The sequence below is a fragment of the Molossus molossus genome, unplaced genomic scaffold (assembly GCF_014108415.1).
Source record: "Molossus molossus isolate mMolMol1 unplaced genomic scaffold, mMolMol1.p scaffold_m16_p_7, whole genome shotgun sequence".
Taxonomy (NCBI): Eukaryota; Metazoa; Chordata; class Mammalia; order Chiroptera; family Molossidae; genus Molossus; species Molossus molossus.
The window spans coordinates 56,278,966-56,293,409 of NW_023425401.1; the positions used below are offsets into that span (position 1 = coordinate 56,278,966).

General features: G+C 34.5%; 1 protein-coding gene across 4 annotated transcripts in view; it reads right to left on the reverse strand.

Annotated features, from left to right (window-relative positions):
- ORC5 (origin recognition complex subunit 5) overlaps window positions 1-14,444 on the reverse strand; it is a 119,485-nt gene that overhangs the window by 39,573 nt on the left and 65,468 nt on the right. For all 4 annotated transcript variants that reach the window (XM_036247346.1, XM_036247345.1, XM_036247347.1 and 1 more), the window contains exons 10-12: window positions 14,043-14,155; window positions 13,142-13,189; window positions 5,061-5,171 (exon numbers count right to left, since the gene is read on the reverse strand). In XM_036247346.1, the coding sequence (XP_036103239.1) occupies window positions 5,061-5,171; window positions 13,142-13,189; window positions 14,043-14,155 (272 nt within the window). The remainder of the gene's footprint in view (window positions 1-5,060; window positions 5,172-13,141; window positions 13,190-14,042; window positions 14,156-14,444) is intronic.

Here is a 14,444-nt window from a genome sequence, read left to right on the forward strand (position 1 = left end):
ACGACAAGTGCTGGCAAGGGTGTGGAGAAAAGAGCACCCTAGTAAACTGCTGGTGGGAATGAAGACTGGTGTAGCCACTACGGAAAACGGTATGGAGGTTCCTAAAAAAATTAAAAATGGAACTGCCTTTTGACTCAGTGATCCCACTTCTAAGAAGCCTGAAACATCAATCAGAAAGAATATATGCATCCCTATGTTCGTAACAGCACTATTTATAATGGCTAAGATCTGGAAACAGCACAAATGTCTATCAGTAGATGAGTGGATAGAAAAGCTGTGGTACATTTACACAATGAAATACTATGCTGCTGTAAGAAAGAAATATCTCCTACACTTTGAAACAACAATGAAAGACCTGGAGAGTATTATGCTAAATGAAATAAGCCAGTCAGAGAACAACAAGTATCACATCTCACTTATTTGTGTAATATAATGAACAAAATAAGCTGACGAACAAAGTAGATTCAGAGTTATGGAAGTAGGGAACCAACTGACAAAGCTCAGAGGTAAAAGGGGTAGTAGGGGTGGAGAGAGATAAACCAAAGAATTTATTATATGCATATATGCATAAGCAATGAACACAGATAACAGTTCAGTGAGGGCAGGGAGGGGTGTGTCAATGAGGGAAAACAGAGGGACATCTATAATACTTTCAACAATAAAGATAGAAAACTTTTTAAAGTACTTTAGAAACTTATAGCAATTATCTTAAAAATAAATTCTTCACCAATTTTATCATCTGGGAAAAGATAAAGCATTATGACTTAATATTTTAAAATAAGTGATATATCTGATGACAGTCTTAAAGAACTGTATGTACTTCTAACTGCCTTCATGTAACTATAGGACTATGGAAGGAGTGTGCAAAGATAAGTAAGAGAAAAGACAGAAACTCATACAAATATAACAGGCCAGTGAAAAATTTGCAAACACATTATCATTCTTCTTCAAGGAAAAAATTAAAAGACATTACCTGGTTTTAATACACTTCTGAAAAAGCAAGGACAATTCAATCGTATTTCTTTTAAAGATGATGAATGGTCTTCAATAACATATCTGATCAAAGTGTTTTTAAAGTAATAATCTTTACCATTTCTTGCATGTAAATGGTATAGATTATTTATACTTTCTATCCATGCTGGAAGGGGGATGGGTGAGGGAGGGGTGGAGGAGTCAACACCACAAATAGAGCTTTGTCACCACAAGTTCAGGTATATATGGGACTACATTTATTTTATTTGAATAAAAATTTTAAAATGACCCATGGTCATGACTGCAAAAGTGTAGTAAATTGCATAAGGCTGTTTTCTTACAAATCTAAGAAAATTTAAAATCCATATTTCAATTTAATAAATATGAACATTACTCTAATGGAAATTGTTAAATGTACTAATATCCTTTTACTCATTTTTTGAGGCTAAAAAGTAGTAAGTAGAATTTTATTTAAAATTTAATAATGAATAAAGAAATTCGAATACCAACTACATTGATATTAGATACTGTTATGAATTTGATTACTATTCTCAATTGCAATTTTAATAACCTTAAAGATTTCTTAAACTATTATTTTTATAACTTTATTACAGAATAGATTTAAATGAAATGCAACAGAAATAAACTTTTGCTTTGAACATATATACCACATTTTATCAATGTATTGTATGTAAATAATTATGTAACAGGTAAATCAAGCTATACAATAGTATATTACTATAAAATAAATGCTTAAAACAGTTGACATAAGGTAAATAAATAGAAAAAATAATGATCATCACATATAAACACATTATACCCAATAAAAAATGTTACTTCAAGGTGGAAAACACTCACGTAACACAATACCTTACCAATTTCATTTACATTTTCATGAAAGCATGTATAATATACACATGCATATAATTAAATATCTTCAGGTAATTTTATTTTATTCAAATAAGCCAATGTGTTAAATTAACAAACAGCTCTCTCTAAAGATCAAAAACAATATTAACAGGTTGTTTCCTAGTTTATCTTAAAATTATAATGTAATAATATTGCCATCTAGTGTTCATATCAAATAAGCACTTCCAATATAAATATACTTTTATTTTTCACTTAAAATTTTTGTGTGTGCATAGGATAAATACAAATTGTCATTTCTATGGATAAAAGTATAATTTTTATTAATAAATAAAAGAAGAAAAGAAGAAAAACAGAAAAGGTCACTGCGAATCAAAGTGGGAAAAAAAAGAAAATAAGGCATGTAGAAGAAATGCCCTTCCTATGGATGTGATTTCTGTCACATTTTGTTCTGTTTTATATACTGTCATACACAGTATATAAGTGACTTGACTGTCCTGGATACTTTATTGACCACGTAAAAGTAAAGACCAACTCCTTAAGGTTAGTTGCATCATCCCTTTGTAGCCCCGCCCCTTGTATTCCAAATGGGAATCAAGTGAGATCAAGTCCTAAGTGATTTGTGATCAAATAAACATAAATTAATTAAAGCTATGTTTTATATATACAAAATTTATTGTTTTGATTACTGCTACTGAGAAAAGATAAAGAATAAAAAAATGGTTTTAGGTTGCTAATGTTGAAAAGAATTTCATAATTGTTAAGGTGGAAAACAATTTAACTTGGTTAAAAAAATAAAGACACATGTTGGGCTAAATTATTTCTTAATTACAATATTATAAGCAGTGCTGGAAACAAAGATGGGTGACATTGTTAATCTATAATCAAAGCCTGCTGCTGTGGAAATCTTCAAGTCTGGATGCTACCAGTGATTTGCTATGTGGCCTTGGGCAGATCTCTTAGGCATACTGGCCTTCAATTCTTTTTCTTTACAGATGAAAGTAGTATGTGACAAAGGCTATAAAATGTAAAATGTCCTACCAGTGTAAGGCACCAATAAGCAAGGTGTGATGTGGGGTAGTGGCAGTATTACTCCTTACTAAACTGCAAAAACGACTGCTACCACAAAGGTGCCTTGTTTCCTAGTCCTATCCCTTTAGTCATATTATGTGCCCATCATAAATCTCTAGTCTACTAAACTCTATCCCTGGAAATAAGGTGTCAGCTAATTTCATGTATTATTTTTCCTTTTTATTTACCTGTTTTCTCATTTCTGTATAATAAAAATCTATCACTATGTAAGTCAGAAATATATATATTTTTAAATCCTACTCATTTTCCACAACCCATCTCCATTTTTCACCTTTTCTATTAAGTCATCTTCTCACCTCCTGCCCAAACCAAAAACAATCTCTCTCTGCTCTAAATTTCTCAACAGCACTAACTAGCATTCATTACAACCATACATTATTTTTATGCACATGCTTTATCCCCCCAGAATAAATTATAAGCTCTCTAAAATGAAAAAAACATTTATTATCCCTCTTTGTATATCCTATAGATAACTTTTGGGTATCCGAGAAGTATAATCACATGTGATACAAATGCCTTCCTGCTCTGTTTAAAAGTACTTCAATTTCTTAGGCTTTAGTTCTCAAAAATGCACACATATCACATTGATGGGCAACATAATTTAACCTCTTCAAGCATCAATTTCTTACAATAAATATCATAATACCTATTTCACAGGTATTACAACAATAAAAATAAACAAAACACTATGTAGTGTATGGAGAAAGCTTTTAATAAAATGTAAAGTTTGAAAAAAAATGTAAAATTTAAATAAAAATTACTTTATTTTCAGACGAAGGCTTTTCAAAACATATATAGAAAAGGAAATCCCTATAATACAGATTAAAACTGAATTGGATTTTTTAAACTATTGGCATTAGGGCTACCAATCTACCTACCTATTTAGCTAGTTATATGCATAGCCTGATAACTGACTACCTTACCTTTCTTCAAGAACACAGTACAGGTAAATAAAATTTTCTATAAATTCTGACATAAAAATTATCTAACTTAAATGTTGAGTTAAATGGCGAACATATATATTTGGTTCTCAGACTTCTTTAAATGAAGAATTAAAAGTTACCACCACACATTAGATTACAAAGTCTAACATCCACTCAGGGATCAAATTTATTTGCAGTAAATTAAAATATAAATGCTATTATTTACATATCTCTCAACCTAAAAACTTATACATAAAGCAAAATCCTCATTGCAACATCTCAAGTGACTTTGCTTTTCAATAAATACTACTCAAATCATTTGCTTTTTCTTCGATCCATTCACATCATGTGATAAGTATTGTTTTTCTGGACCATTTAAGAAATGTACTATGACTATATTTTTAATAATAAGTTTTTCTTAAAATGGCAATGAAAAGAAGCTTAACTTTATTAAATATGTCATGGTTCCATTTTTATGCTACTACTGCCACCTAGTGAAAAATATGAGAACTTAATCATTCTGAAAATAAGAGCATTAAAAAAGAAATGTATACTCTCAACCTGCAAGATATGTTGTGAAGAATAAGAATATTACTTCCTTACAAAAACATTTAAAAAATGTTTTCTTTCATTGAATTATATTTCTATATTTTAATTTTTCTCTTTATTGATTTTGAGAGAGAGAGCAAATGAGAGGGAGAGAGAGAGATAAAAACATTGATGAGAGAGAACACTGATTGGCTACCTCCTGCATGCTCCCTACTGGGGATTTGGCCCACAACCCGGGCATGTGCCCTGACCAGGAATCAAACCCTCCATCTTCTGGTGCACAGGTCGACACTCAACCACTGAGCCATACCAGCTAGGCTATATTTTTATATTTTAATCAATCAATAGTCATGAAGTCACTTGTTTATTTAATCAAGATCATTACAATTGTTTAATTTAAAAATCCCTTTGTTAGAAAAAGAATAAAAAAAAAAAAAAAACCAGAAACACCAAATTGTTTTTATCATCCAGCAAATTCAGTGGTACCTTCAAAGATTTGGAATTTTCAATTATTTACCAAGAACACTGTTCATTATATAGTTAAAACAGTAACACATGCTGACCAAAGCTTTAAATGCCTGGAACTCTACCAACTATACCACCTGAAAAATTTCACAGAGACAAAGATGATAGATAACAGCCAATCACAAAGCTTACCTGGGAAAAGATATTTGCTGTTGGAGCAACTCTGCTGTCCACAATACTATATAATATTGCTAATAATCTATCTAGTGGAAACAATTTTGGTCCGAGGAGATGATTGCTTGTCTGCAAGAAAAAAAACACATGGATTTTTCCTCCTAGAGCAGAGGGCTCACTTTCTGTACCATAAATTCCAAATAACAAAATATTTATATTCTATAGTTCCCCAAAGATGCTGACAAATCCAACCTGCAGTCTCTACATAAAAACTTTACCTGATATAATCATGATTTATCCCTTAACATTTTTCTTCCAGACTTTCTGGCTTAGCATCAACAAATATTAATTAAAGAATTCACAAGTCATACAGCCTAGTCTTGAACATCACCTTTATTTTGCTATTGTAACCAAGTATTAAGTGACTTAGCCAAGTCATTTGTCAAGATAGTATATAACCCAAAGCAGGGTCAAGGTCCTAAATCCTAGCCTAGAACTTACTAATTTTTCACTATTCCTCTTTGTGCCACAGACTAGAAAAGGTATTGGTTTAACACTAATAGTTCTAAAAAGATCAGTTACAGTAAAATACTAGGGTAAAAAACTAATAAAATGTTTTATAATTTATGAAAACACTGCCAGCTCAAAATAATGTAAAATTCATAAAATGTTTAAAGTCTGTAAAATGTTCATACTGGTATACAAAGTCATGTAGTATAATCACTCGTTATTAGAAAATCACAGTGCTTAAGGTCCACTCCATTAGATAATTTTATTAGCAATATAAGAATTTAAGTACTCTATATTAGCAATGGTAAATAAAATGGGAAGCTATGTTTACATGCATTGGAATAACTATTCTTTAAAGAAGAATGACTATAAAGGTAAATACCGTCTCAAGAATTACAAAACAAAGTATTTACCTCAGCTATTTCTATCTAAAAGATAGTTTAGAAATCATTTTCTAAGACTTAAATTTTATATGCTTTTCTCATTAACTACTTCAAAGATTTAGAAAAGTACAGGTTAATATAATAAATACCAATGTACCCACAAATTTTATCAAACCCTAATATATGCAATACATGCAAAAAAGCAAAACATGACATCACATTACCCAAAAGTTGAAGCTCCCTTGCACTCTCCCACATCCCATTCTTTCTTTTCTTAAAAGAAACCACTATCCAGAATTTGGTGTTTGTATCACTTTCTTATCAGTTTTTATATTAGATACGTATCCATAAACAAACGGCACTGAACTTCTAGTCAAAAAACACGAAAGTAGGGTACAGACTGACAACCCTCAAAACAGGAGGTGGGGGGGGGTGGGAAGGGATAAACCACAGAACTTATATGCATGTATGCATAACCAATGGACATGGACAACAAAGCCGGGGACGGGGCGGGGAGGATGGGGAGGAGGGTGTCAATGGGGTAAAAAAGGAGAAACATCTGTAACAAAAATAAAATTTAACAAAAATACGGTACGAGCCTCCTCCCACAACTACATCAAAATTATAACTAAACTACAGAACAACCGTCATTCACAACTGCCTGAAATCTGGCTGAATAGGAAGTCCTATAACTAGGGAATTAAAGAAGCTACACTGAGACTAGTAGGAGGGGCAGAGGAATGGAAGGGCTGATCCCATTCCCACATGTGGCAGTTTAAAATCCAGAGGGATACCTCAGCTATAAAGGTCCCCCCTGAGGAACAAGGGCTCACACTCCCTACCAGGCAACCCAGCCCGGGGTTCCAGAGACAGGAAGAGAAGTCCCCATAACTTCTGGCTATACAAACCAGTGGGACTGAGACTGAAGGAGAGGGAGGGCTCTAGAGTCCCAGGCAGTTCAGGACTCACTCCTTCTGACCTCCAGCACTGAAGCAGCAGCTTGAAAGGCTCCAGAGACATACAGGGAGGAACTGAATTGTCCAGTATCAGGGCAAGAGCTGGGGGCAGTTTTTTCCCAGACGGAAATGCCAGCAGAGGCCATTGTTCCTTTGATGAGCCCTCCCCCAGAGACAGCAATGGGGTGCCATATCCAAGTCTCCATCAACCTGGGTCATATGGTTTGTCCCCACCCTGGTGATTCCCAGAGGCCCTGCCCCACCCAACTTTTGGCCCCACCCAAGATGTTTCCAGTTGTTTTTCCATACAAATGGCTTGTCTTGGCTCAGGCTACAGATTTTCCTAAAATCTCTCAAAAAAAGCAGAATCTAGCATCAGCAAGCCCCATACCTCTCCTAAGTGGTTCCAGGCCCAGCACTAGCAGCAACTGGCTTTAGTATGCAGCTTTGCCTTGCCTAGGCACCCAGCACAACTAACAGCCAACTGCAAATCACTTTGTAGCTCATGCTGGGTGGTCCCAAGCATAACACAGGCAGCTGCTGACCTTGGCATGCATCTTGCAGGAGGCCCCAGGGCCAGAGCACCAGGTGGACAGCTTCAGACTATGTCAAAACTCCACCCAATCACCTCCACAGTAACGCACTCAAGGGGCAGACTCAGTGGGCATCAGAGCCTTGCTGAAGTTAAATCTTGCTTTGTGGGGTGGGCCCCTGTACAGCTGATCCTCCAGAGGTCTATAGTTGGTGGTTGCTGCCAGTCCCTGCAGCTAATCGACCTGGTAATAAATCCTTCCCACTGATATGCCAACAGCCATCAAGGCTCAACTACAAAAAGAGGGTATACACCGCTCACTTAGGGCACACCCCGAATACCTAGTTTGGGTGATCAGGGAGGCTGTGCTATTAGACCCTACAGAATACCAAATACATTAGGCCACTCGACCAAGCCTGGGAGACAGAGCAGCTGTACCTAATACATAGAATCAAACACAGGGATGCTGCCAAAATGAGGAAACAAACATGTCCTAAATGAAAGAACAAAACAAAACTCCAAAAAAAAAACTAAACAAAATGGAGATAAGCAATCTACTAGATGCAGAGTTCAAAACACTTCATAAGGTGCTCAGTGATCTCAGTGAGAACTTCAAAAGCTTAAATAAAGGACCAGTTAGAAATAAAGGATACACAAACTGAAATGAAGAATACATCACAGGGAATCAACAGTAGAATAGATGATGCTAAGAATGAAATCAGTGACTTGGAATATAAGAAAGCAAAAAGGAACTTCAAGCATACCAACATTCGCAACACGGGGTGCCAGAAGGAGATAGAACAAGAAATTGAAAACCTATTTGAAATAATGATGACAGAAAACGTACCTAACCTGGTGAAGGAAATAGACACACAAGTCCAGGAAGCACAATAAGACCCAAACAATATGAACCCATAAAGGCCGACACCAAGACACATCATAAATAAAATGCAAAAGGTTGAAGACAAAGAGAGAATCTTAGAAGCAGCAAAAGAAAAGCAGTTAGTTACCTACAAGGGAGCTCCCAAAAGACTGTCAACTGATTTCTCAACAGAAACTTTGCATGCCAGAAGGGACTGTCATGAAAAATGATGAAAAGCAAGGACTTACAACCAAGATTACTCTACCCAGCAATGCTATTATTTAGAATCAAAGGTCAGAGAAACAGTTTCCCAGGCCAAAAAAAAAGCTAAAGGAGTTTATTACCACCAAACCAGTATTACATAAAAGATCTTTTTTAAGAAAAAAAATAATATATATATATATATATATATATATATATATATATGATCAATAAAATGGTAATACAATTTTAGATTCTATCAACAATTGAAATCTAAAAAACAAAACAAATGAACAAGCAGAACAGAAACATATTCAGAGATACAGAGAACTTTTTGTTGGTTGCCAGATGGGAGGGGGGATTGGGGAAATAGGTGAAAAAGGTGAAGTGATGAAGAAGTACAAATTGGTAGTTACAGAATAGACATGGGGATGTCAAGTACAGAATAGGAAATATAGTCAATAATATTCTAATAACTATGTATAGTGTCATATGGATGCAAGGTTTATCAGGATGATCACTTAGTAAGTTATCTAATGTCTAACCACTGGAGTCTATGTCAACTGTAATCAAAAAATAAAAAAGCCCTGGTTGGTTTGGCTCAGTGGTTAGAGTGTCAGCCCATGCACCAAAGAGTCTCAGCTTTGATTCCTGAGTCAAGGGTACGTACCTGGGTTGCAGATTTCATCCCCAGCCCCAGTTGGGACGCATGCAGGAGGCAATTTACGTTTCTCTCTCTCTCCCCTTTCCTCCCTCCCTCTCGGACTTCCACTCTCTAAAAATCAATGGAAAAAATATCCTCGGGTGAGTATTAACAAAAAATAAAAATTAAATGAAAAAAAAAAACACTTAAAAATATTTAAAAAAGAATTCATAAAAAATAGATACAGCAGAGTTTGCTGTATCTAAAATTTTATATAAAGAATATAATTTTGGACATATCACTCTATCAACTGCTTTTTTCCTTTAACGTTATGTGTTGAGATTTATCTATATTGACACATGTAGCTCTAGTCCATTTTAAACTTCCCTACAAATTTCCATTTTATGACAAATCACGATCTACTTTTAAAAATTCATCACTGTCGCCCTGGCCCATTTGGCTCAGCGGTTAGAGCGTTGGCCTGCGGTCCTGAGAGACCTGGGTTCGGTTCCCGCTAAGGGCGCGTACCTCGGTTGCAGTTTGTCCCCGGCCCTGGTCGGTTGTGCGGGTGGCAGCCACTCGATGTGTTCCTTTCACATCTATGTTTCTCTCTCTCTCTCTCTGTTCCTCTCTCTCCCTCCCACTCTACCTGAACAAAAAATAAAAAAATAAAATAAAATAAAAATTCATCACTGTCAAATAATGGATGGACAACCCTGTACATTTCTCCTTGTGTCCATGTGTGAGTTTCTCCAAGTGGAGTTATTAAATTAAAGTACAGGGCAGAGAATGCTGTGTTCACCAACACTGTTACTTCTTAGGCACATAAGAAGACTACCTTTCTCAGTCTCTCCTGCAGTTAAATGGAGTTCATATGATCGATCGAGTTCCAGCCAATGAAACAAAGGTGAACGTGATTAAGCTACTTCCAAGACTGGCCTTTCAAACCACTGGATCCTTCAGTCTTCTTTTTCTTCAGATGCAACTTTGGAGGCCACTATGTATCATTTAACATAAGATGAAAGAATTTCATCTAACCCATATTCAATTGTGTCATGAGCAAAATAAATCTTTGTTATGCTAAGCCACTGGTGTGTGTGTTGGGGGGGGTATGTTTTTTACAACATCATAGCCCAGCTGATCCTGACCAATACAAAGTACATTCAGTCATATATTAACTTTATTAGATATCACTAACCTGCAGAATATTCAGGCTCTTATTCTTTAACATTATCACCTAGACTTGAAATCAATAGACATTTTTTCAATTTTGTCAGTCTGAGTGTCAAATAATCTCTCACTGTTGTTTAAAGTTGCATTTCTCAGTAGCGAATGAGGCTAATTATGTCATGTTTTTAGACACTGAAGTTGCTTTTTGTATCATTTAACTATTTATTGATTAGATTTTTACTTTTTTCTTATTTGTTTGTATGAGTCTTTATTTTTTATTTTTTTATCCTCACCTGACGACATTTTTGCATTTATCTTCAGATAGAATAGAAGGGAGAGAGGGAGGAAGAGAGAGAGAGAAACATCAATGTGAGAGACATATCGACTGGCTGCCATCCACACCACTCCAATTGGAGCCAGGGACAAACTGCAACTGAGGTGCATGGCCTTAGTGGGAACTGAACCCAGGATTCTCTGGTCTGCGGGCCGCTGCTCTAACTGCTGAGCCAAACCGGCCAGGGCAAGTCTTTAAAAATTATAGATACTAATCATTTGTCAGTTGTTTGAGTTCAAGAATAGTGGTTAACATCATGATGGCTTTGAAGTCAGACAGTCCTAGAATTGGATGCTAGTTCCATTACATTAACTATGTAACTTTGGGCAAGTTACTGAATTTCTCTGTAATACTCAGTTCCTCATCTAGAAAATGAGAATAATAATAGCAACCAAATTTATTAGGTCATTGTGAGAATTAAATGAGATCACATGCAGAGCTTAACAGTGTTTGACTTATAGATGTTCAGTAGCTTTTACTATTTTCATCATAACCAACTTATGTTTTATTTTTTTCTTTTCTAGACAAATGCCTTGAGTACAGAAAATGTTTTATTTACCTTTTCATCCCTAGTGCTTTGGATTGCTAGTTAAATTAATGAATATATGGGTGATGAATGAATAAAATGATGTTAGAGAAAACAAAGGGAAAAAAGGTAAATGTTGAGATATCTAAATGGAATTGATGTCCCTGTCCTCATTAACACTTAGAAGTAGTAAAAATTAACTTGAGGATTGTAAAAATTAGCTAAATTCCTGAAGTGCTAGGAATAATGTGGGAGGAAATTCAGGTTAAGAACCACATTGTGAAAGCTTCTGATACTTTCCTGACTTTCCCCTTTGTTTTTGTTTTATGAGAAAAGATATTTCCAATTTAAAATTAAAGTGTTCTAGTGTCATTAGGGTATATGATATTTATTTTTTTCACTGACCTGATTTTGTGTGATAGAAATGCAAACTGGCCTCCCACTTAGAGAGAAAGGCAATCTAGGAACACCTCACTAGATCCATGTAGGTCATTAGAGAATGAACTTGAAACGAGGGTTAACAATGATGTGGGGCAAAAGCCACACTCCTTGTGGTCTGAAATGAAAATCCCCAGATGAGAATTGAATTTCAAATGATCCCAGTTACTGGTGTTCCTAAGCGCCTGCACAGAAAGAAGTAAATGTACAACCTTTCTAAAGGAACACACCTCAGGTCTCAAAAATTCTAAAGATTCAGGTGAGCCAACACTTAAAAATGGCAGAATTAGAATAAGAATCTCTAATATGGGAATATAAGATAGAGAATATTAAATAAGTATTTTTATGTTAAAAAAAATATGACTAGAAAATGTATAAAAGTGAACAAATATGAAATGAAGCAATAAGTCTTCTAAAAATCACAAGTAAAATTACTGAAATTACAAAGTTGATATAAACAGACAAAGACAAAGAACAGAACCAGGCAAAGCTAAAGAGAAAAATCTCAACACAGAACAGAAGATATTATCAGAATAGAGCATAGAGACCAGAGGGAATGAATAATGAGAAAGACTTAACCAAGAAAGGCCAAGTGAGAAGATCTACCTGTGTGTCTAATCAGTACCTCAGGAAGACATGTTAGAGAGACGGAGGAGAGGCAACATTTGAAAAGTTAATGACTGAGAATTTATCAGAACTAAATAAAGGCATCATTATTCAAATTCAGGAAGCGAAATTAATTCCAACTAAAAAGAAATTCAATCCCAGATACACCACAGTGAAATTGTAAAAACACTAAAAAGACTTTTTACTAGGAATAATAAAGCCAGAGGCAGTAAAAATGTCTTCAAAGTCCTAAGAAAACATTATCAATTTAGAAGTATACACTAAGCAAAACTGCTTTTAAGAATAAGAGAAACAAAAGCCACAGCTTCTATAGTGCAATCTATAGTGCAAACTTCTCCATCTTCTGCCAACAGAAGCAGCATTGGTTTAGATGTAAAGAGTAGAACAAAAATGTTCCTTTCAATTTCTTCTTGCCCCACATCCCCACCTTCAAAGGTACTCAGTGCCTCTAATCCCTGAGCTCTTCCAGATTCCTCAGGTCATATCAGTTTGCATAGGGGTTTAGGTTTCAGCCTCTCTGGTCTGCTTAGTCACCTACTATGCAAGTCCATATTTTATGGGTCTCTCATCTGCTTAATCCTTGCATGTTTACCTTTGTTATTTCTTCAATGTTATTTCTGTGGGTATTTCAAAGGGGAACAGAGGAAAACCTGTGTTTAATTAAAAATTCATGGCTAATCTTTTTCATCTATTAATTCACTAAAAACCATGTCAACTTACTTAGTAACAGCTCCCTTGAATGACCGTATTTATTATAACAAAATACTAATACAATATTATAATGGTATCATAGCAATACAAATAACTTCTTATATCCGTCTTATATTATATGACTAATAAAAGCATAAATTTATCCACTTCCCACAGTATCCTAAATTCATGAGTTTTTCCCATTAGAGAAATTTAAATGTACATACCTTTTCATGTTTCTTTAGAAAATTAGTTTTCTTGATTTTCCCATGATGCTGCAATTAAGAAAAATTATTTTTAAGATTAAAATAACGATAGTATTCCACAAAAACAGAAAACATAATGTTTAAAACATGGCACAGATAATACTAATTTATGTATCTTAGACTTTTTATTTTATTTTACTTATAACTTAAAACATCACCTTAAAATATCAACATATTTTAGCCTGATTTGACTTAGATTTAATTTAATTACTTTGGTATGTAAAGAAAAAGCTTTTAAAATAAAATAGTGAAACTTCCTGAAAGAACTTATTATAATGATTTATTATAGCATATTTGCTTTTATAAAAACAAAAATTCTGAAGATAAATGGGTTTTTATTTATCCCTTAAGGCAGCTGTCAATTCATATTTAAAAACCTTGATTGAGAACAGTTGGTTAAGCACTTGAGATTCAATAATAAGAAAAAAAATTAATGTGGATCTTGTCCTCATGAAACAAAGGACTGGTGGGAGAGAGAGGCAAAAAATAAATAAAAGTTTATTACAAATACATTTAATAATAAATAGAATTGCATATTCTTTTTCAAAAAGAAAACAAATCTACGCTGAGATTTATTCAGCTAATGTATATGCAAAAGAGGAGAATGTTCTAGGTAATGATGTATGACTGCAGGACACTACAGCAGGAGGTTAGAACAAAAAGTTGGCATCCTTAAAATTATTCCCATCCTAATACTTTATTAAAAAAACCTTATGTACTTTTAAAATCTAGAATTATTACTTAAGGAATACCTGAACACTTCCCTGAAACTATCTCTGTCCTTTGGAAATTTACAGGTTTTGAGAAATTTCAAACTATTCATGGGATCTTCAAAATTAAAGTGAAAAGAAGTAATTATTACCTTAAGGAAGAACCTCTTGTCAGTTCTTGCTGGATTATATGAAGCAAGGTATGCAGCAATTAGAATAAACTTAGAGTAATATGGAAGTTCCACATGAGTATATGCTGAGAGACCTACATAACAAAAAACTTTTATGAAGGTATTTAACAGGCTACCATTGGATTTTAAGCATTTCTTATCTTTTCTCACTTATCTTTTGACTTCCACATGCATTATCTAGTCAAAATGACCTACCCCTTGAGCTTAAAGTGCCATGATAAATGATGGTGGTGCCAGTGAACATTATTATTGATGTGCTTTGCTCATTCTATTATTGTTCCTTGGCTCCTCCTATTCTGAAGTCTAAATCCGACCCAACCTGCCATTCAAAGCCACACTCTCCATTAAACCTTCCCTGATGCT